The 21,451-nt window shown below is 46.0% G+C and overlaps 1 protein-coding gene across 4 annotated transcripts in view; it reads right to left on the bottom strand.

The window, feature by feature from the left end:
• Nucleotides 1-20,681, bottom strand: part of ubr5 (ubiquitin protein ligase E3 component n-recognin 5) — a 37,084-nt gene extending 16,403 nt beyond the window's left edge. Inside the window, exons 1-25 of one of the 4 annotated variants that reach the window (XM_062985988.1) lie at nt 20,464-20,681; nt 14,683-14,727; nt 14,343-14,424; nt 14,192-14,268; nt 13,015-13,134; nt 12,310-12,580; nt 12,032-12,191; nt 10,598-10,747; nt 8,470-8,681; nt 7,546-7,662; nt 6,948-7,058; nt 6,624-6,778; nt 6,417-6,534; nt 6,013-6,197; nt 4,881-4,990; nt 4,639-4,751; nt 3,772-3,915; nt 3,565-3,676; nt 3,311-3,465; nt 3,033-3,230; nt 1,394-1,604; nt 1,182-1,308; nt 616-767; nt 409-504; nt 24-147 (exon numbers count right to left, since the gene is read on the bottom strand). In XM_062985988.1, coding sequence (XP_062842058.1) covers nt 24-147; nt 409-504; nt 616-767; nt 1,182-1,308; nt 1,394-1,604; nt 3,033-3,230; nt 3,311-3,465; nt 3,565-3,676; nt 3,772-3,915; nt 4,639-4,751; nt 4,881-4,990; nt 6,013-6,197; nt 6,417-6,534; nt 6,624-6,778; nt 6,948-7,058; nt 7,546-7,662; nt 8,470-8,681; nt 10,598-10,747; nt 12,032-12,191; nt 12,310-12,580; nt 13,015-13,134; nt 14,192-14,268; nt 14,343-14,424; nt 14,683-14,727; nt 20,464-20,528 — 3,410 coding nt within the window. In that variant the 5' untranslated portion in view covers nt 20,529-20,681. The remainder of the gene's footprint in view (nt 1-23; nt 148-408; nt 505-615; nt 768-1,181; nt 1,309-1,393; nt 1,605-3,032; nt 3,231-3,310; nt 3,466-3,564; nt 3,677-3,771; nt 3,916-4,638; nt 4,752-4,880; nt 4,991-6,012; nt 6,198-6,416; nt 6,535-6,623; nt 6,779-6,947; nt 7,059-7,545; nt 7,663-8,469; nt 8,682-10,597; nt 10,748-12,031; nt 12,192-12,309; nt 12,581-13,014; nt 13,135-14,191; nt 14,269-14,342; nt 14,425-14,682; nt 14,728-20,463) is intronic. The other 3 variants (XM_062985990.1, XM_062985989.1, XM_062985991.1) reach the window with 3 other exon arrangements.
• Between the last annotated feature and the right edge of the window lie 770 nt (nt 20,682-21,451).

Genomic DNA, 21,451 nt, shown 5'->3' with positions numbered 1-21,451 from the left:
GAGTTCAGGAAACCTGCACGTACTTTGCAGAGAGGAGCTCTCGTAGGTGGGGACGCAGGACCACACTGTCACACATCAGCTTGAGGATCAGGTGAGCGTTGGCCTTCCGGTCTTTACTCTCCACTACGGACGTTTCAGTCGACGGGCCTGGGAAAAAAAAAGATAAGAGGCTCTGTACAACTGAGCAACACTCAAGACACAGTCCATTTACTTTTGATCGGCCGTTAACCCACTAAAGACGCCATGTACGTATACAAAGCTTTATTGGTCACACATCTCCACACCACAGTAAGAGTAAACCTAAGATCGTCAGACCCAAGATGTAGGATGACGTAAAATGCGTCTGTGCAGAGAGGTCAGTAGGTTTTCACACAGACCCAAAGACATGAACATGAGGAGTCGGCTCACCAGGTATGGTAGAAGTGCTGGGTCCCTGACTGGGGCCGGAGGAAGCCGTAGTGAGCGAGCCGACCGCGGGGGCCAGGATGAAATCAATGTCGCCGTCTAGCAGAGAGAGGACGAAGGTTTTTTTTTAGGGAGATTAGGGAATGACGCACATGCTCTACAATACAATACGATCACAAATCCTGAGCACGTTCGACACACTGTACGTACCAGGGTCCATGGGTGGAGGGTCGGGCACCCAGCTAGGCGGGGCGATGGGCGGAGACACCGGATCCTGGTGGTCGCTGGACGACGGGCCTGACTCGTGCCGACCCAGTCCGGCGGCTCGGAGCGATCGCCGCATCATCTCTCTGAGACGGAGACTAAACACACACACACACGCACACACAATTAAACAGGATCCAGTCCAAGCAACTGAGGGGTTAGGAGCCTTGCTCAAGGGCCCGACGGTAACAGCAAGGTCATGCTTGAATACTAAACCGTTCGATGAATAGCCTGGTACATTTTATGCTTCGAAGACTGTGGCAACAGTTTGGGGAAGGCCTTTGCAAGTAACAGACATGGTTTGAGTCTGATGTGGAAACCGCCAATGCAGAAGCCTGATTAGATCCCCTTTGAATATCTATGCTACCACTTTTACCACACGTTTATCCTCGTAGCCTATGTGGGCCACGTCCCAGGGCGTGTCAGGTTTAAAGGACCTTCAACAAACGCGCCACTTTGATTAAAACAGATCAAACACAATAAATATTATATAATATAATAAATATTCTCACCCGCGACTGCTAGACGAGCCGGTCCTGTTCCCGGAGCTGTTGCTGGACACCACCGAAATGGCGTTAGCGATGGCTTCCACGGCCGACAGCCTCTCTGCGAAGGTGTTCCTCTCCGAGCGTTCAGCTTCTGAAACAGTGCGTGAAAAGAAAGTCAACATCAGATCCGGACCCCCAGACGAAACGCTAAACCTAACTGGAATAGGTTTCCTGACCTTCCTCCTCCTTGGTCTCCTTGTTGCTGACGGGGAAGCAGACGGAGACGCAGGCGTGCAGGAGGTTCCGGTTGCCGTCGCACCGGTGGCCGAGCAGGGCGTCGAGGGCGTGGGGGTTCTGCTCCAGCAGGACGGCCTGCTCCAGACCCACCAGGTACTGGCGACACGCCTCGTAATCGCAGCGCAGCACGTGCTGCATGAGCGTCTGCTTCTGAAAACGCACACAGCGCACCACAGAGGGACGTAAACATTAAGATAACAACAGCAAAAAGGTACGATGATGCGTTAATAAATACTATCGTGTACGCAAACAGGTAAACAAGGTTTTAATGAGGCCGTCTGGATTCCTAGCTCCTTTGATGCTCAGCCCATGAAATCGGTTGTTGAATATGGCTCAGATGAAGGTAGGTGGCTTAGGCTTAGACAGAGCACCAAAATAAATGTTTCGCATCCATCCTAACATCTGCAGCAATGTTCAAGTAAAGGTGTAACCAAATCCTAATTCACTTATGTAAATTAAGGCTAGAGGCACAACACAGCTGGCAAAATGGCATCAAAATATTAGCACACCACCTTGTCAGTATTTCTGAATAGAATTTCTGCACGTCAGGTGGTAGTGTGATCCCCTTATCTCTAGCAATCTGGTCCATCTCTAAAGTTTGAGAGCTTCCGGCTTCTTCTACAATGTCAGAATTTGGATAATTTGGACTCTTCTAATCTATTCCTGGGCGCTTCTTGATGCGATTCTGGTCATTATCCTTCATTCCACCCTGCATAGTACAAAGCACCAAGCGCCATAGGCAGCAAAGCAACCCCAAAACATCAGCGAGCCTCAGCAATGCTTCACAGTAGGCTTCATTTATTCATTAAAAGCTCTTATCTTGTTGGTTTGTTTTTATAATGCCATGTTGTCATTTACGATATTCATGGCAGGAATCAGTGTTTTATAGGGATGTAACGGTGCACCGGAAGAATCGATATTCACTTTAAACAGCAGAGGGCGCTGGCGCTATATATTTCATTACAGAATAAGGGAAATGTGTAGCATTTATTTTGCATAGTTTGCACCTATCTAATAAATAAAAGGACATTAACTATTTAGATGAATTAAATATAAGCACAAATACAGTATTTTATTTTAAATAGAAGTAATAAAAGAAAACGTCATATTTTGTCTTAAATTTTATTTAGTTTACAAAAATCGGGGAAAAATCGTATCGTGAACCCAGTATCGTGAATCGTATCGCATCGTGGGTAGAGTGTATCGTTACATCCCTAGTGTTTTATGGTAGTTTTATTTGTTTTGTATTATACATTTATACGTTTTCAGTTTTATCCCAGGTTTATTTTTATCTGTCCGAAGCACATACTGTGGTTTGCCAACAGTCATTCTGGCCAAGTCAAATCTGGTTCTCTTGGCTCACTTTGTGTCTTGCTGGTAACAGGGGTCCATAATTTAAACGAAATCGGACAGACGCAGCAGAAAACACTGATATCTTCACATTTTATTGTGTTTGCTTTGTTTTCTTGCTCCCTCCTCTTACATATTTGAAGGAAGGAGTTAAGGACCAAGGAACAGAAATTCTATTAGCATGTTTAATAAGCATGTAATAGGCGTGATGAGCAGGGTGGGGTATACCTCTACAGCCATGATAATGATAGCAGCTTTCTTTTTGATAGTGGAGTTGTTGGGAAGGTTGGCGAGAGAATGGACTCCCATGCCCAGACTGGCGATGGGAGGTAGGTCCAGCCAGTCGGGGTCCCGGATTCCACCCATGCAGTCTTTGGCCATGGGGTAAATGGTGCCATTGCCATCACGCAGGATGATTGGGCATTCCTGTCGGTACAAAATTGAGTCAATACAACTCTAATCAGGACTCTTTTATGCATGATGCATTTGATATGAGATTCTCTTACCTGGCCGGCGGTGAAGATGGCCACGTTGCGCTCGCTCTGGCCCAGGAAAGCCAAGTTACTGGTGGGAAAATGATTCTCCTGCTCGGCTTTGCCGGAGGCCAGGTCGAAGATACAGTACCGAACCCAGCTACCTGTTTTTAGAACAGCATGGACTCCTGCAGGGGGAAGAAACGCACGTTAGACGGGCAGAGCGGTTCGTTTTGGGCCAGTTTAGTAATCAAATAATTAATTGTTATTTTAAAAATGCCGCCTACCTTTGGAGTCAACGTTTACAGCTAGAATTTCAGCTTTCTCTGGTATACAGAGTTTTTTAGGTGTGCGCTGAAAACAGTCAGGAACTTTCGGAGTTCCACCAGTTTTAACAACCTGTGAAGGACAGAAGAGCATGAACACGCTGTACATCGTATTAAGGTTTGATTCCATCCATGTGTGTGTGCGCAGGTGTGTGTGTGTGTGTGTACCTGTAGCTCATCGATTCTGAGCAGCCTGCAGTCTTGCAGCAGGGAGGACGGGTCGGAGTCAGCGGGAGCCGCACCTTGGCTGCTCACGCTACTCGACGTCCCTGGAAATTTAACAGCAACGTACGCACCATCCACTTTTAGCACCTTGGGTTCAAAAGAAATATCTGTTACCCACTTTACCAGAATCTGACTTCTGTTATACACTCTGAGGTTACTAGATAAGAAAATGCATTAATAAAATGGCTGTTGTTGATCTGGCTTTATTAATTTATGGCTTTTTAAATTTATGCTGTGATTATTTATCTGTTTCAAAGCTTCGAGCGCTTCCGGCTTCTTCTACAATGTCAGAATTTGCATCAGGACTCTGCAGAATGCTCAGATGTTTTCTACTAATCTATTCTTGTGCGCTTCTTGATGCATTTCTGGTCATTACCCTTCATATCGCTCTGCATAGTACAAGGCACCAAGTGCCATAGTCAGCAAAGCAACCCCAAAACATCAGCGAGCCTTTGCAATGCTTCACAGTAGGCATTATTCAATTATTAAAAGTTCATCTTGTTTGTTTGTTGGTTGTTATTTACGATATTCATGGCAGGAATCAGTGTTTTATGGTAATTTTATATTATACGTACATACATACACATACATATGTACATTATGTTTTCTTCTAATCTATTCTTGGCCTCTCCTTGATGCGTTTCTGGTCATTATCCTTCATTCCACCCTGCACAGTACAAGGCACCAAGCGCCAAAGGCAGCAAAGCAACCCCAAAACATCATGGAGCCTAAGCAACATTTCACACTATGCTTTATTTATTCATTTAAAGCTCTTTTCTTGTTTGTTGTTTGTTTGCGTGATCAACCTACCTTCCCTACTGGAACGTTCTTAACATCCTCCACGAACACCACCTCTCGGAGAGGCCACTGCTCCTCGTTTACCTTCTCCTCCTCTTTGGGAGCCGGGGTGGAGCGCCTCCGCTCTGCAGCACACCAGACGACACGCAAAGCATCAGAAAAGTGACCATAGTATTAAAATCCTTACTGGTTTACTTACATCCCTGCTAAACAAACAGACAACATTCTCCCCAGTTCTCCCCAATGGTACGTACTATATGGCAGAGAGGCACTGCTGGCGATGGAGGAGGTATCACTGCAGGTAGAGGCCGGAGACGGAGGAGGACCCATCTCAGTTTTGACCATTTCGGGCTTGGTCTCAGTTCTGTTGTGGAAACATAAACGTTATACTGACAGCACAAAAGGTTTGACTGAAAATGACGAAGTAAAGTGCATACTGATAAGCCAAAACATTAGGACCACCATAAAATGTGCATGGCAATGCCTCAAGGCTAGCTCCAAATTACCTTAGAGAACTAATAAAAAGCACGCTCTATACCATGTGACCACTAGTCTCACTTGCCTTGATCCTCCACCCAGAACTCAGGTATATGTATACACTGTAGTCCATCTGTTTCTCTCCATGCTTTGTTAGCCCCCTTTCATGCTGTTCTTCAATGGTCAGGACCCCCACAGAGCAGGTATTATGTAGGTGGTGGATCATTAGTGTGTGTTGTGCTGGTATGAGTGGATCGGACACAGCAGCGCTCCTGGAGTTTTTAAACACCTCAGTCACTGCTGGACTGAGAATCGTCCACCAACCAAAAATATCCAGCCAACAGCGCCCCGTGGGCAGCGTCCTGTGACCACTGATGAAGGTCTAGAAGATGACCGACTCAAACAGCAGCAATAGACGAGCGATCGTCTCTGACTTTACATCTACAAGGTGGACCGACTAGGTAGGAGTGTCTGATAGCGTGGACAGTGAGTGGACACGGTGTTTAAAACCTCCAGCAGCGCTGCTGTGTCTGATCCACTCATACCAGCACAACACACACTAACACACCACCACCATGTCAGTGTCACTGCAGTGCTGAGAATCATCCACCACCTAAATAATACCTGCTCTGTGGTGGTTAGGAGGTCAAGTGTCTGGTACAGACCAACAGAAGAGCTACTGTGGCTCAAACTGCACACTTCTGAATGGAGCTGCCCATGCCCAAGAGTACTGGTACCAGTCACTACAGAGGCCCGCATGAGATGTCTCATGGAGTCCAGGTCTCAGTGGGTCAGAGTTGTTTCTACAGCGTACAGCTTGCATGGTCCTAATGTTTTGGCTCATCAGCGTGTATAATGTAATATAATCTCGATCAGTAGTGTTACAGTACGATGAGAAGAAGCACATACTTGGTCTCCTGAGACTTGGCGTTCTTCTCCAGGCTCTTCAGGCTCTCGGGGGAGCGCAGCTGGAAGCGGCAGCTGTCGTTCATGTTCCACACGGACTCCAGCAGGACGCCCACTTTGGGAACGCCGGCGCTGACCGAGAAGGCCACGGCGCCCGCGTGGTACAGCGGATTGTTTCTCAAACAAACCTGCAGCACAGAGGACAGCGAGCGAGAGAACGGGTCAGTCAACAAACCCTCATGAACCCAGCGTCCTTTCAGTACCTCCTGCCTTCCTTACACACCAAATTCCACTCGTTATTCAGTCTGATTATCGCATTTTAAGGGAGCTAAGAATTACAGACACGCCCTTTTCTCGAGAGTGTAGTCCAGGCTGCAGGATTAAAGCAGGACGAGCACGATTCTCACCTGAGTGCCCACGGTAATGTTGGGAATGGAGGCGATGCCGGCGCTGGATTTGGGCTTTTTGTTTTTGGCTCTGGCCTTCTCCAGCATCTTCTTGCGTTGACTGAAAGGCACGACGCCCCTGAAGGAAAGACAGAGGGGTTACACGCTGCTCTGGAAGCGATGAGATACCAGATGGAGAGAAAATACCAGGGAGAAAAGAGTCCTCACCACCAGTAGAGGCTGGTTTCGAGCTGGGCGCAGGTATACAGAGAGCAGCAGTGCAGCGAGACGATGCGTTCGCCCTGCAGCTCCGGGAAGGTCTGGGCTCCGTGTTCCAGCTTACACGCTACTGAGCTCAGGGTCTCGTCCACCCACGTCGCCACCTAAACAAACAGGGTTCATATGAGCATTAAGCTGGCACTATACTTCAATCAAAAAGTAAACCTCCTGCTTGCTTTACAGGTAGGTACCAGGACTTTAACTGCACCCCTTGCCCCTAAAATGCCGCCTGCCTATGCAGACCCCTGACAAAAAGGGCAGCGAGCTTCTTACCTTGTTGGACTCTGTAGCCACCGTGGCCCGAATACTGTTGGCAGACAAGTGCGTGATCTTCTCGTTGATTAGTCCGAGGAAGGACACCCGAGGGTGGTGGATGGAAGGATTCTGGGAAATAACAGCATCTTTGTCAGTTTCTACAGTTAGTTAATGACTACACTATAATTTGCAGACAATCTTTTGACCCCTACCTACTCACACAAGAGTCCAGCCTTGCCCTTAGTGAATCACCCACCCCAAAATGGTCACGTGTGTTCACATACATCACAAAAAACGTTTTATAAATTGAAGTGCTGATGACAGAAGCCTTCTCACAGGAGTGGAGGCTGTTAATGCTGCAATATCCAAGCCTGGCTTATTTCAACATGTCAATTTTGGTTCCACAGAGAAGCAGATCTACACCTCCAGTAGGTACCAGGACAAGGATTAAACACTGATATATTTAGGGTCCATTTTTTGACATGGTGCATGTTTGATTGTTTGTTTGTTTATTTAACACTGTTTGCACACCGTTGTGATATTCATAGCACAACCAGTGATAGCGTTCATCCGCTTGCTTTGTGGAACCCCCCTGATCTAGTACGTTCCTGCTCACTTGTGCGTTTCTGTACGGTTCCGGTTCGTTCCACTTCCACTGGTAGAGTTCTCCTTTGGAGCTGACGGCGACCAGTTCCGAGTACATCGCCCCGATGCTGACGAACCTCCCGCCGTCCTGCAGAGGGAGTAAAGCAGAAGACACACGTCATGATGGAGGAGCTTCGTGGAGCAGATTCCTCGGAGGTATTGAGCAGATCTAATTATTTTTTTCAGCACAGTCCTGGGCCCTGAGCACAGCTTGAAGAGCTTGGCCAGCTCTTTTTTGATATTTGGCATTTTACCCCCTTTTTCTGCCAATCTAGCGTAGCCAATCCACAGCTGGGGACCCCAACGGCATCCAAGGAGGGTGTATGTTTGCCTGAGACACAGTCCAATCCTAGTCCCTTCTTATTCACCCATACCTCGGTGGATTTGACCATATTAAACGTGTCTGGGACGAATCGGAATGTAGACTGTGAACCAGGCTTTGTAGTCCAGTATCAGTGCCTGATCTCAATGCCATCTGATGATGCTTTGTGGACACAAAAATACAGTGGAAAAGCCTTTCTAATAGTGCGAAAGCCAAACCGATTCTAGAACAGGACATCCAACCAATTTATAGCCGGGTGTCCACATACTTTTGACTGTGTGTGTACATGGACTGTAGAGGTTCTGGAATAGAGGTTCATAAAAATGCAACGTCACTCGATGCATTATGAAAGTTATACCTTATATCAAAGAAAGGGGAGCGTCCCATTATTTATTTATTTGTGTTTCTTACGCCATGTTAGACACGTGTGTCATTTAATGGCAGATCCGGGTATTATATATCTGTCTACTTTATTTTGTCTTTATACGATGTTAAAACTGTTGGGGCGTCCCATTAAAGAGGGGCCCAGATCCCAGTCCAGGCTGTCTACAGTAAAACCATAACGAGCCGCACCTTATCAGGCCACCACTGCAGCTCCTCCCCCAAAGTGACGGGGCTCTGCAGAGGGACGCTCTTCTTATCCAGGCTGGGCTCCCCGTCCCGGCTGGTGGAGCCGCGCTCGGCGTCGAAGGAGGCCCCGTCCAGCCACCGCCTCTCGCGCAGCCTCAGCACGGACTCCCGCTCGCGCAGCAGCTCCGAGTCGCGCTCTAGGGGAAGAAGGAGAACTGGTATGCAATAGGGTCACACCAGTGGGATACACATAAGCCACTCTCTGGGAAAGACCCTCGCAATCAGGCAGCTTCATCGGTCGCGATCGACGGACGAACTGCAGAGAACATGAGAAAGTGAGCGGCGTGTTTTCCGGACGACAGGACGCGCCGCCTGACCGACGGGTCGGGCGTGACACGGACCGACAAAGACTTCGAAATGGGAGTTCAGTCTTCCCACTTTCCAGTGGTATGGTTGACTGTAAAATATCATCCAGAGTGCAATCTACACCCGTCCGGGAGCAAACGCGTGTCCTACAGTCCGGAAAATACGTCAGGCATTCAAATGCAAACCTAAAGTCTGTATCGTCACCATCTCCTCACTCGACACCGCTACCAAAATCCACATTTAATTCCACATGCAGCCCAAACAAAAGCATCCAGACGCTGGAAGAAACTTTACAGCTCGATAAATAAATAAAAAAGGTCAAGCCAACCCAGACTGTCCAAACCGAAGTCCGAGAGGACAGTAGAGAAGGACTCGGCTGGATGGCAGAGGTGTCCAGTGAAGAGTTCGGGAGATACGGGGTGTTTTTCTGGCTGCAGGGTTTGGTACAGCGGGGCCTTTCTGAGAGGGCTTATTAAAGGAAACGTCTGGGACCATGCAGCAGGACGGAGGACGAACACGAACACCCACCAAACACACGCGCACACACGTAAGCATGCACCGATATTAAATTCTGCTTTATTACAACAGACAGTAACGTAATTAGTGTGTAATACTGTGTATATTATTAATATTATTATATTATTTATTTATTAGGATTTTATACACTTCGGGTACATTCATGACAGGACAGGTTACTGGTTACACAAGATTCATCAGGTCAAACACAGTCATGGACAATTTAGTATCTCCAGTTTACCTCACTTGGACGTTTTTGTACTGTGAAAGGAAACCGGAGCTCCCGGAGGAAACCCACACAGACACGTAATACTGTATACAAACATAATCCTCATTTAAAATGTGTTTCCTGACCCTATTTTGTCCTGGGTGCTGCCAGAACACTGGACGGGTCTCGACTCCATTAGGCCTAGATACTAAATGTACCTACTATATGGACAAAAGTATCGGGATGCCGCGTCTACATTTAGAATTCAAGTGTTTCAGTTGCTAGCAGGTGTAAAAATTGATGCTATAAAGGAAATATGCTTCCAGCTTTGTAGCAACAGTTTAGGGAAGGCCGTTTTGTGTGCCAGCATAAAGCACAAAGCAAGCTCCCTTTAAAGAAACTCCAGTGCCACCACTGAACAGCTCTGGAATGAACCAGAACATGAACATCAGTGCCCAGTCACACAAACGCTGCCATCTTTTGACTGAATGGGTACAAATTCCCACAGACACAGATGTACTTTAAAGTATTGTGAGAAGCTCTTTCAGAAGAGAGCTCTCTCGGTTGTCGTATTAGCTAAAACGATCATATATAGGTCGCTCTATTTTACTTTTGAAATGGGGCATCCAACAAGCTTACAGTCGGGCGTCCGAATACTTTCGGTCATATAGTGTGAATCAGGTTTGGGTTTCTATTCCTCTTGAGCAACATTTCGCCTCGTGGTTGCAGCACCAACATGAAGAAGCGAGTTCCAGACACCTTCTCGACTGGCTGATTGTATTCGGTGCGTCTAGTGTCAGGAGGGAATTGAGTACGTCTCAAGACAGACGTACTTGCAGAACATGACGGCAGCTAAAGGAACAAACACGTACTGAAGAGTTTACAGCTACAAGCAGGAACTGATCACGACAAATCTCATCACAATAGGCCGAAAAGCTCTCGATGAAATGGATAGAAATTCCCACAGTTACACTCTAATATCTTAAAGATGAAGGTTTTAGGAACAGGTAAATTCCTGATTGGGTGTGGGCTGCGCTTTACCTCGTGAGGAGCCGAGGCGGGACAGGGAGGAGCGGCGGAACGACGGGTAGCCGAAGTAGCTTATGTCCTCGGAGAACATGGCGTCGGCGTCGATGATGACGCTGGGGTGCGCCGAGTGGATGTCCGCGTCCAGCAGCGACATCAGGTCTTCTGCAAGCAAGTGGGTTCCATACAGTTAGATTCCGACGCCATCCACTGAGGTACCGACACTGTACAGCACTTTAATTTAAATACTGTAGCAGCTCAAACGTGGCATCAATTTCATTAAAACAACTGCTGACCGGCTGTCTGGAGCACAACGTTTCCTTTTTTTATGCATTTTACCCCCTATTACTGCCCACGCTCTCTCTGATGTATGCACACACCACCAATTCTGTCCTATTCTCCCGTAATTTGGTGGATTTTCTCCCAATTTTAGTAGCCAATTAGTCTTTCACTGGTGGGGACACTGATTGTGTCTGAGGAGGGCATATTCACCTGCCCCACGCCCCTCTGAGGCATGCGCAGTCCCTCGAACCCCTTCTTATTCACCCGTACTTCTGTAGATTTGCATGCGAGGTCGACTTCGTGTACGGAGAGCCACGCCCGATCTCTGCGCTCCTCCACTTTCTGTACGGGTGCCTCAGGCTACTAACCAGGGTCCTTGAACAGTGTTTGAAGACCCGCCTACTTTTTAGTCTGGTCTTTTCCCACCCAGCGGACTGGAGGCCAATTTCGTCTGCTGCAAGCAAGCGAGTTTGAAACAGTTAGATTCCGACACGTCATCCACGGAGGTGCCAACACTGACGCCAACACGTACAGCACTTTGATTCAAGTACTGTACTAGCTCAAACGTGGCATCAATTTCATTAAAACAACCGCTGACCGACTGTCCGGACCACGACGTTTCCTTTTTTCCCTCCGATGTGTGCACAGACCACCAATCCCTTCTTATTCTCCCGATTTTAGAGTAGCCAATTAGTCTTCCACTGCTGGGGATCCCGACTGCGTCTATATTTACCGGCCCCAACCCCCTGCCAACGCATGCGCAGTCCCTCAATTCCTTCTTATGCACCCATACTTGGGTGGATTTCCACTTTCTGTAAAGGTGCCCTGGGCAACCAAGGTCCTTATGCAGCATTGATAACCCCACCACTTATTAGTCCGGTCTTTCCCACACAGCAGACTGGAGGCCAATTTTGTCTGCTGCAGGCACTACCAATTGTGCTGGCCGGTAGCAGAGCTGAGATTCGAACCCAGCAGTGATGCGCTGCCAGAATATCCTACGAGGGTGCCCGGCCGAACTAAATCTTGCCGTTTTATGTCGCTGCCACGTCCGCTACGCCAAGTCAATAATAAAGGCGTGTCTATACTAAAGTTGCCGATAAAGCGTATTGGTTAGCGGTCAGCTGTGGACTGTTTGCTGCAAAAAACACATCAGCGATTAATCCAGACCTCCGGGTAGGTAGGACTCGCTGGCCGTGTCGTCGCCGTCGTCTCCGTCCTCGTCGTCTCGGCTCAGCAGGTTGTTCACCGCCAGGTTTACATCCAGGTTGGTGCGCTGCAGCTCGCGGATGATGACGCTCCTCGACTTGCCTTGCAGAACAACCTGGGCCTGTGATGGCATCAAAAGAACCACTTTTGCTCAGGTTAGTGTCGGAAAGACCATAAAGGAATAAAATTCAATTCAATCACTCTGTGCCTCATCACCCTGACCGCATCCCCCACGTTACCTGAGAGATCAGCTCCTCAGGAATGACTGAAGCCGGAATGACCGGTTGCGGTTGGCTCCCCAGTAACCCGGAGCCTCGGTCTCTGCCGGTCCGGATCACGCGCGTCTGCCTGCGAGAGTCTCGCGCCGCCGCGCTGGAGCGGCCCGAGGACGCCCCGCCTCCCCCGCCGGCTCCGCCCGCCGCACCGCTGCTGCCGCCGCCCGTTCCGCCTCCGCCGCCGGCACCCCCGCTGCCTCCGCCTCCTCCACTGACCGCCGAACTCCAGCGGCTCCTGGATGGAAACACGACGGCGGATTTACATCACACACACACACACACACTTTATATGAACTGGTTGGTTGATTATCTCGTGTTATGGAAGGAAAACATCATCTGAAACACGGAGGCACAAACTTACGTCACATAGGAAGATAATAATAATTAAATAAACTTATTTTAACAGCACAGAAACTTACAATTATTACAATAATTTATTAATATAATTATTTCCTGCTACTCTATAACATCACCAAAATGACATGTTTTGCAAGTAAAGGTCATAACGCATCATTCCCACCCTTAAGTGGGAGGCTTTGATGTTTTTACCAGCTTATAAAATTATTCTTTGACCTGCCGAAAGAACCACAAGTAATTAAAACAAACTACTAAATATATAATCAGGGATTTTCCGTCAGGCTTTCGGGCGTGCCCCTGCCAGCCACTTACCCAAGGGTGTTGCCTGCCAGTCGGCCCAAGGTGTCAGAACCAGACAGGAACCAGGGCGGATCGCTAGTCCTACCTGGCCTGGAGGTCCTTCCTGTCCCTGAGCCAGTGCTCAACTTTGAACTGAAAACAAAAGACCGGAGATCACAGTTACAAGGTTGTCGCACACGCCGGGCATCGGCTCGCTCGTTTCTGTCTGAAATTGCATCGGGGGGAAGAGAAAAGAAAAGGAATCTAGGGCAAGCTAGCATGGCAACACCCTTGGATTTAAAGAACTGGAATTATTCTGTCCATCATGCTTTGAAAATTATGAATAAAAAAAATAAATAAGCAGCCATTTCATCATTCCAGAACACCAAGGGAACAATAACGTGCACAAATATAAATACCCCTGCCTCCCACCCCTCAAAAAAAGCTTTAAATGACTGCCCCCCCACATGCAGCTTCACTTAACCCACTCACTTTAATGCAGAGTTCAAACCCCTTTAAAGCAACCCAACAGCTCCACAGGGATCAAACCCAACATTAGGAAGCATCAATAATGAAACAAGAAGGTTCAGCCCTTTAAACAGCATCGAAGTGTACCGACACCAAGCTGCACAGCAATTAATATCTGAAATAACACGACGAAGGACGAAGCAGCTCCACGGGAAAAAAACCCCTAAAGATTAGAATTAGGATTTTTTTGGGGGTGGGGGTGGGGGGGTTTCATAGATTGGGTAAAACACCAGCAGCTGAAATGTTTGGGCGTCCACACGTGCAAGTGCCTGAGGGAGGGAAGGTCGGACGGGGTCTCATTACTCAGCCGCTGCACTATGAGAGCTCAGGGATGGAAGTGGTGTCACACGGGGCTGGCAGGTGATAAGAAGTGGCGCAGACTGGTGTGTGATAAGAAGTGGTGCAGACTGGTGGGTGATAAGAAGTGGTGGTCTGGCTCTCCTTGATCAGACCAGAGGTCGTGAAAGTGGCAGCAGACTAAGTGTCGGGAATTGGAAATGACTAAACTGGGAGGATTAAAAGCTGCTGAGTCAGTTAAAGTGTGCACAGGAGTCCAAGTGCTCATGACTTGTCACTTGTCTGGATCAAATTAATCCCCGAAATAATTCCAGCACCATTAAACCGAAGCAGCCGCTCGCCCCCAACACCAGCGACCATCTAACAGCCGTGAGGAGAGTCTTACCCATCGCTCCCGTCCGGCTTTCCCAGCTCCAGTCGATCCGGCTGCACGGCGAAGCTTATCCGGCAGATCCGCCCGTCCTGAAACACACAGCCTCGTCATTTCCTGCTCGCGCCGAATAGAAATAAACTCCAGATAAAAATCGGCCGCTCACCTCGAGCAGGAAGCCGGCGTGGTTCGGTCCCACCACACACTGCTTCAGCGTGGCCTGTTCCAGCAGGTTGAGTTGTGGGTGACTGTAGTGAGGAGGAAGAAAAACCACGGGGGGTTTGGTTACACATCAAACGAAAACAGTCGACGGGGACACGACTGGCAAATGTCTGGGAGACCATTGGGAGGTGCACTTCTTAGTGCTGGTCCCAAGGCCAGATAGAAATAAAGTAATAACGGTGCCGAGTCTGGTACACGATGCAGATCCGCTGTGGTAACCGCTTAAAAATATATATGATCTTTAAATCAAAGCCTGTCTAATAAGTCTAATAGTGATTTCTTACCTGTTGCAGTTGTATTTGTTGAGCTTTTCGGAGACTTCACGAAGTCTGTGGGTAGAAAGACCAAGGCGGAGGATTAAAAGTTTGAATAAACAAACATTAGACTTCAGAAGAGTGAGTGAATAAAATCAGCAGTATATTTACATACGTCAATCCCACTCGATTACAAATATTCTGACTAACCCTAGATTATATTTACATTGACGTACAATTATTAGGGATGTCCCGATCCGATCGGGGCCGATCAAGGCATTTTTTAACTGATCGGAATCGGCTTTACTAAACCCGATCGTAATCCCGATCTTTTGTTTTACGTCAGCATGTCCGCTGTGTGGAAATAGTTTGAATTGGAAAGTGAAACGAGTCCAACAGTGAAGTGTAACGTCTGCACTGGGAGCAGAGCTGCGTTAATTACTGTAGAATTACACGGTTTACAAAACATCGTAGTGATGCACTCGTTTAATAAAGAAATAAATGCACGGTATATTCACATATTGTCGGGAGCAGAACACTTTATTAACTTCTTCTGTTACGGTACCGAATAGCCGACATCTAGAGTCAAGCACGCTATTCCATGCACTATGAAAGCCCCAAAGGGTCAAAACACACTCACTTCGCATAGAAACGTCCATCAAACCATCGTCACAATACAAGCACTTTAAAAACTGCTTTCCTTCATAACAAAAGAGCCTGTCCATTTTATTTTGGTATTCAGGTTTTACTGTAATGCTTTTAAGTAACTTTTTTTCTTATATTCAAGTTAAACTGCTACGCAGATTTCTGTTCATTTTTAGTGCATCACTGCATTAAACAGATTTGTTTTCTTCGAATGTAAAGTTTAAAGTAAAACTGTAATTATCTCACTCATTTTGATTGATTTTGTAAAAATACAAAACATTCAGCCAATAGCTTTGATGCAGCATTTTTCCCTTCAGCACTGCAGAGCTATTCAGGTGTTAAACATGTACGTTGGATTAATGTGAATAACTGTGATGTAGTTGAAGTGTGCACTGTGTGAACAGTATTATCCAGTTCTTATCTAGACAATATCTAAAAAATACAAGTATCGGTTTGAGACTCGGTATCGGATCGGGATCAAAATTAATAATCGGGAACAAAAAAATGTGATCGGGACATCACTACCAATTATATAATTATATATAATTATTTACGATATAAATAGGGTCCTTGTAAATTCACGGGAAAATGTGCTTCATTTCACAGACCTTGTTTTTTAACATTCACAGATTTTTTAAGAAAAGCACCACATTTCACATCAGTCATTAAATGACACTCATAAATGGAATGATATGATAAATGAAGTCACAGCACAGCTACATTAATAGTTGAATGTAAACCTGGAACATCCAGTGACGATGCAGCATCATGTTCTGTCTCGAATACCTAGTTATCTATGCCAGGTACGTGTAGCCGTTATCTCTCTCTGGTGTCGATGTGCTTTACTGTGAGACGTGTTCGGCATCTGTCACACATTGGGTGGTCTGGTGTACTGGTGAGTGATTTTGTATGATATATTCTACATATATATACACACACACGTGTATAACCTGGTCCACTCATCCTTGGCTTGTTGCTAATATTTGGATGCATCTCATGGAGTTCGTTCAGGTGTCTTGAATGAATGACCCTGATCTATCGGGATTAAGCTCTTGGAATTGCAGCATGATAAATAATATAAACTGTAGTCCAGTGCCTCCCTGATCTCTGTGAGCTTGGACGGAATGTCCTGTAGAACAATCTGATACAATCTGTGTACCCAGAACGGCACCATGACCGTCACCGTCACCGTCACCACAGGCTACAAACTACTCACTCGTAACAGATAAATGACAATACATGCCGGCGGACACGAGTCAAACCGGGCCAGTGGGTCACTTCCTCCAAGCTAAGACTCGACGACAAGCAACCGAGAGCAGAGCTTAAACCGTGACTGCGGGGTGGTTAGGTGGTTTGAAACTGCTATGTGATTTATAATCGTCCTGCAATCAGGCACAGCGTCCACTTACTCCAGTACAAAACCACCCAAAATATATAATAAATAATCGTGTGTCTGAGACTTAAACCTGAAACCTGAGCCGGCGTTTCTTTCCAGGCCGAGACTTTAATTCCCACTTTAGTTCTGCATTGTCTCGGCCGGCTCACGCGGGGGGTTTAACCGCCCACCGCCCTCCAAAAACACGAACGCTTGTGACGGGTCACCCTGGAAACGAGTCAAACGGGCGGGGTAGCACCTCTGATTAGCCTCCGAGGACTTACACCGGCACGTTCAGCCACGACGCCGCACCTCTACAACATCTCACCGACTGGGCGTGACACCAAAACCCCGGGGGATACACAGAACAGCCCAGATCTTCATCCTGTAGCATGTTCAGATCTTTAGACAAAAGCAAAAAGTATGTGGACACCCATTGTAAAGCCTCATTTACTGCCAACAGGTGTGTCAAAACCAGCATAACAACATGCTTTTATCATTGTGGCAACAGTTTGGGGCACAAAGCAGCTCCAGTTGCATACACAGAGCCCTGAACTCAACCCAAGAACACTTGTGGGCTTCCTCTTCTCTTCAAACTGACTAAATAGGCACAAATTCCCACAGACACTCCAATCTTGTGAGTCTTGTAGAAAAGATTCCATGCAGAACGGACGATATTAAAGCCACAACTACAGGCCGCTCAGGTGGCGCAGCGGTAAAACACACGCTGACATTTAGAACTTGTCGGTTCCAATCTCAGCTCCGCCACCTCTCCAAAATCTACCAGTACCTAAAAACCCGGGCACAGAGAAGGCTTGTGCCGCAAACTTTTCAAAACTGAATCAACTCCAGACGTCTGAGATTCACCAGCGCCATCATCCGAACAGCTGGCACGGCCCGAGCGAGCGAGCGGCCGTCGTAATAAAACCCACCGGTCGGCTGACGTCACGCTGAAGCTCACAGCTGCACGTCCAGCCCGAGCGGCTCAGCAGCAGCTCGTTTCCTGTGACAAGAGCGCGGCTGAAAAAGCTCCCGGCTCACACCTCCCTCTCTAATTCAGAGGACGGGACGGAGCGCCAAACGCGGCCGCCGAAAACCCTCAGAGAGAGATTATTTCCATCCGTCTTTTTCCATCTGGCAGATCCTTTTAACCAAAGTGACTGAAGAGGAAGAAGTGCTGGGTTCTGTTCAAGAGCACGGCGGTGGAGCTCTGGCAGATCTGAACTTTCTGATGGCTAGTCCGGAATCTTAACTGCTCTAGTGAGTGAGCGAGACTTACTAAATAAAACAAGCAGCATATTTTCACAAAAAATGCCATTCACACATCAGAACAGACTCTTCAGCTACGTGATTCTCTGAGTTTGGGCCGTGCTGTGCAACAGCAAGTGGTCAGGATCTGACCTGATACTGGCCCTAATACTGGATTAGGATCTGACTCTGTCTGTGTCTGTCTGTGTGAGATGCTAATTTTGCCAAATGCTCTTTCATCAGATAACTGACAAGCTTACAGCGTCCAACCAAAACATAAAACTCGTCGACGAGCTTCATATTAACACTTCAAGCTTTAATTATTGGGAAGCAGCGTGACGTAGTGAACATACGAGTGATTAATTTATTTATTTAGATTATTTACGCCGTGTTTACACAACGTTATGCTGACTGGTTGCTTTGTACTTGTACTGAGTTGAATAAATCAATCTATCTAACTGTCTGTCTGTCTGTCTATCTATCTGTCTGCCTGCCTGCCTGTCTGTCCATCTATCTGTTTCTGTCCTTTCATCTATCTATCCGTCTATCTATCTATCTGTCTTTCCATCTATCTGTCTGTCCTTCCATCTATCTGTCTGTCTGTCCTTCCATCTATCTGCCTGTCTAATTTGTTTTTGTATATACTGCAATAATACACAACCCTCATAACATTATGTTGCACAATATTATGTTCAAGTCTTGCACAACATTTCTGTCACTTTTGCACACTTGGTTCACTTTAAATTGCTTCTATGTTTTTAAATTCTTTTTATCAATTTCAATTTTAAATGTTCACATTTTTCTACACTTTAAAACATTTTTATTTTTTGTATAAATATATATAGTCCATTTTGTAAGTACTGATGTGGCTGAGCAGTCACAAATATGTGACATAGCAGTCTCTGTATATGTGACAAATAAACTTTGATTAGATTTGATTAACCGATCAGTTAAACTTGACTGTCCTTGATGTAGGACTGGGTGGTACGAACAAACATTTGAATCACGCTATTATTTAAGATTCTGGCAGTTTCATGGTATATCACGGCATGTTTTATTTTGTATGACTGGGGCATTTTATACGTCTGTGGCTTATTCTACTGTCATAAGTACAGAATATAAAACATTGTAATTTCTCTGTGTATATAACAAAGGTTATGAGCTTTGCTCGGCCGCACAAAATAACTCAGTATATGATATATGCTTATTTAGTATGTAAGTATTATACAATCACCCTGAGCTCTGACTTAAACAAATAAAACCATGTTTGCAAACTCCACTGTACAACTTGACCACAGGTCTGTTGTAGAAAAGTGGACGACTATAAATCTCTCCGCTTCCAGGTCACTTATAACGTTGGTTTAGCGACTGACGAAGTATTTTTACTCTGTAAGACAAACCTGGAATCCGGAGTTTTAATTATCACTCTGAAAGCTTCTTTTTCGACTGTCTCTAGAGGAATATTATATAATTTGCTGGTTTTGGAAACCTACAGCTGTTGTATTAACTATGATACAGTATGGCACTATATGAAAAATCTATACATTATGAGGAATCAAAGACGATATACCGAATGTACTGTCATTCTGCCCAGCTCTATATTAATGTAAAGTTCAATATTATTGCTGCACGAACAGCTTCCTCTTGTGGACAAACTTCTACCTGCTAAACATGAGTAAGTGACCTACAGACCAGATCCATGGGGTGCTTCACCACTGAAAAGTGCTGCTGGGTGTGTAATAAAAGGAATCAAGTAAAAAAACATTGTTTAGTTTACCTTCATATTTTAACAGTTAGATCATTATATTAACAGAATATTTAAGGCGAGGGCGTATTAAAGGGTACAAGAGTTGCAAAACGTTCGTTAATTGTAGGTATAAACGCAAAACAGATGAAAAACAATGAAATTTAAACATTTTATGGGGGGTGAATACTTTCACAAAACGCTGTAAACTCACTGCAGGATCAATGTGTGCTTAGCAGCTAAGCTAACAAACATCCAACCGGTCAGTTTAAACCAATGTACTAATTAATTACCCACGTTAAACTGCATGTTTTATAAATAAAAAATAAATTAAAAAGACGTTTTATCACAAATACAAACTAATTAATTATGTAAACAACATGCTGTGCGAAAACTAGCGGTTAGCATACATGCTAAGCTAACGTTAGCTTTGCCATCCCTGAATAGCAACGACATTTACTCGTTCGCTTTAGAAATCACGAGCAGATCCACGTACTTAATAGTGATTTTAATGTTCATCAGCACATTTATGGCCGTAAATCATAAAATAAAAGTATTTTATTAAGTTTCCCCGGTCTTTTTGTCCCCCTCCCCCAACCCGCATTGTCCTATCATTACAGTTAGCTTAGCATAGCTTCCACCCTTCTGATTACAGAAACAAGGCCTCCGGCAGCACACATCGAGCCGAAAGCACAACCAGTAAGCGTTCGTGACTCCCAAAAATCAAACACATTAGTTAAAAACAATCAAACATGTGGTTTATTCGCCAATTTAATTGTAAAAATGTAGATTGATGTACCTGTCATTGAGCTGCTCCTCGGTCCCCGGTAACGGGTGCACCACCAAGTGTATAGAACTCATCATTCCACTTCGGAAACAAACACTAATCTATCTAACGGCTCTTTTCTGACCCCACCGCGTCCAAATCCGCTATTTCATCTCGAATTCGTCTAATTTCTCATAAAAATCCCAGGGTATCATCCAACAAGCTGCCGCTACAATCCACACGCCGCCATCTTAACGCTAACGAGCTTACAGGCTGCGAATCGATTGCAAAAGAGTCGATTCTTTGGGAGTCGATTCGATGACTTCAGAAAGGACAGTTCTTCTTCAACAAGCTAAGGAGTCGGATCTTTAAGAGTCGATTCAATGTTTTGAGAAAGGACTTTTCTTTTTAATAAGCTAAGGAATCGGTTCTTTTAAGATCCAATGACTCGATTCACCATCGCTCATAGAACTAATATGAATTTAACCGAATATCTCATGTTCAGATTTTTTCCTTTTTATTTCATTTAATTGTCATGTTTAGTGCAGCTTTATTCTGATCAGGGTCGCTGGGCACTATGCAGTAACATTTACATTTTCAGTATTTAGCAGACGCTTTTATCCAAACGACTTACAGTAGTGTGACAGTATACAGTCTGAGCAATTGAGGGTTAAGGGCCTTGCTCAAGGGCCCAACAGCTGCAACCTGGCAGTGGTGGGGTTTGAACCAGTGACCTTCTGATTATTATACCTTAACGTCCAATACCTTAACCGCTAAGCTGCTACAACTGGGTAACACAACCTGGACGAGACAGCGATCTATCACAAGGCACTCGATACATCACCAGTCATGTCTGTATGCAGATGCCTGACTGGCTGATAGCACCAATGGAGATTCGAACCCTGGACTCCATCTGTAGTGGGCTAGCATAAACCACTGGGCAAAATGGGAAAGATGGAGAAGCTGTTGTTTTTGAATTGAGACACAGCACTCCAGCTTGTTTGCTGAAGCAGCGTCCTCT

Source organism: Trichomycterus rosablanca, chromosome 23 (assembly GCF_030014385.1).
Source record: "Trichomycterus rosablanca isolate fTriRos1 chromosome 23, fTriRos1.hap1, whole genome shotgun sequence".
Lineage (NCBI taxonomy): Eukaryota > Metazoa > Chordata > Actinopteri > Siluriformes > Trichomycteridae > Trichomycterus > Trichomycterus rosablanca.
Note: the sequence above shows the minus strand (reverse complement) of the source record. Positions and strands in the feature narration are given on the sequence as shown.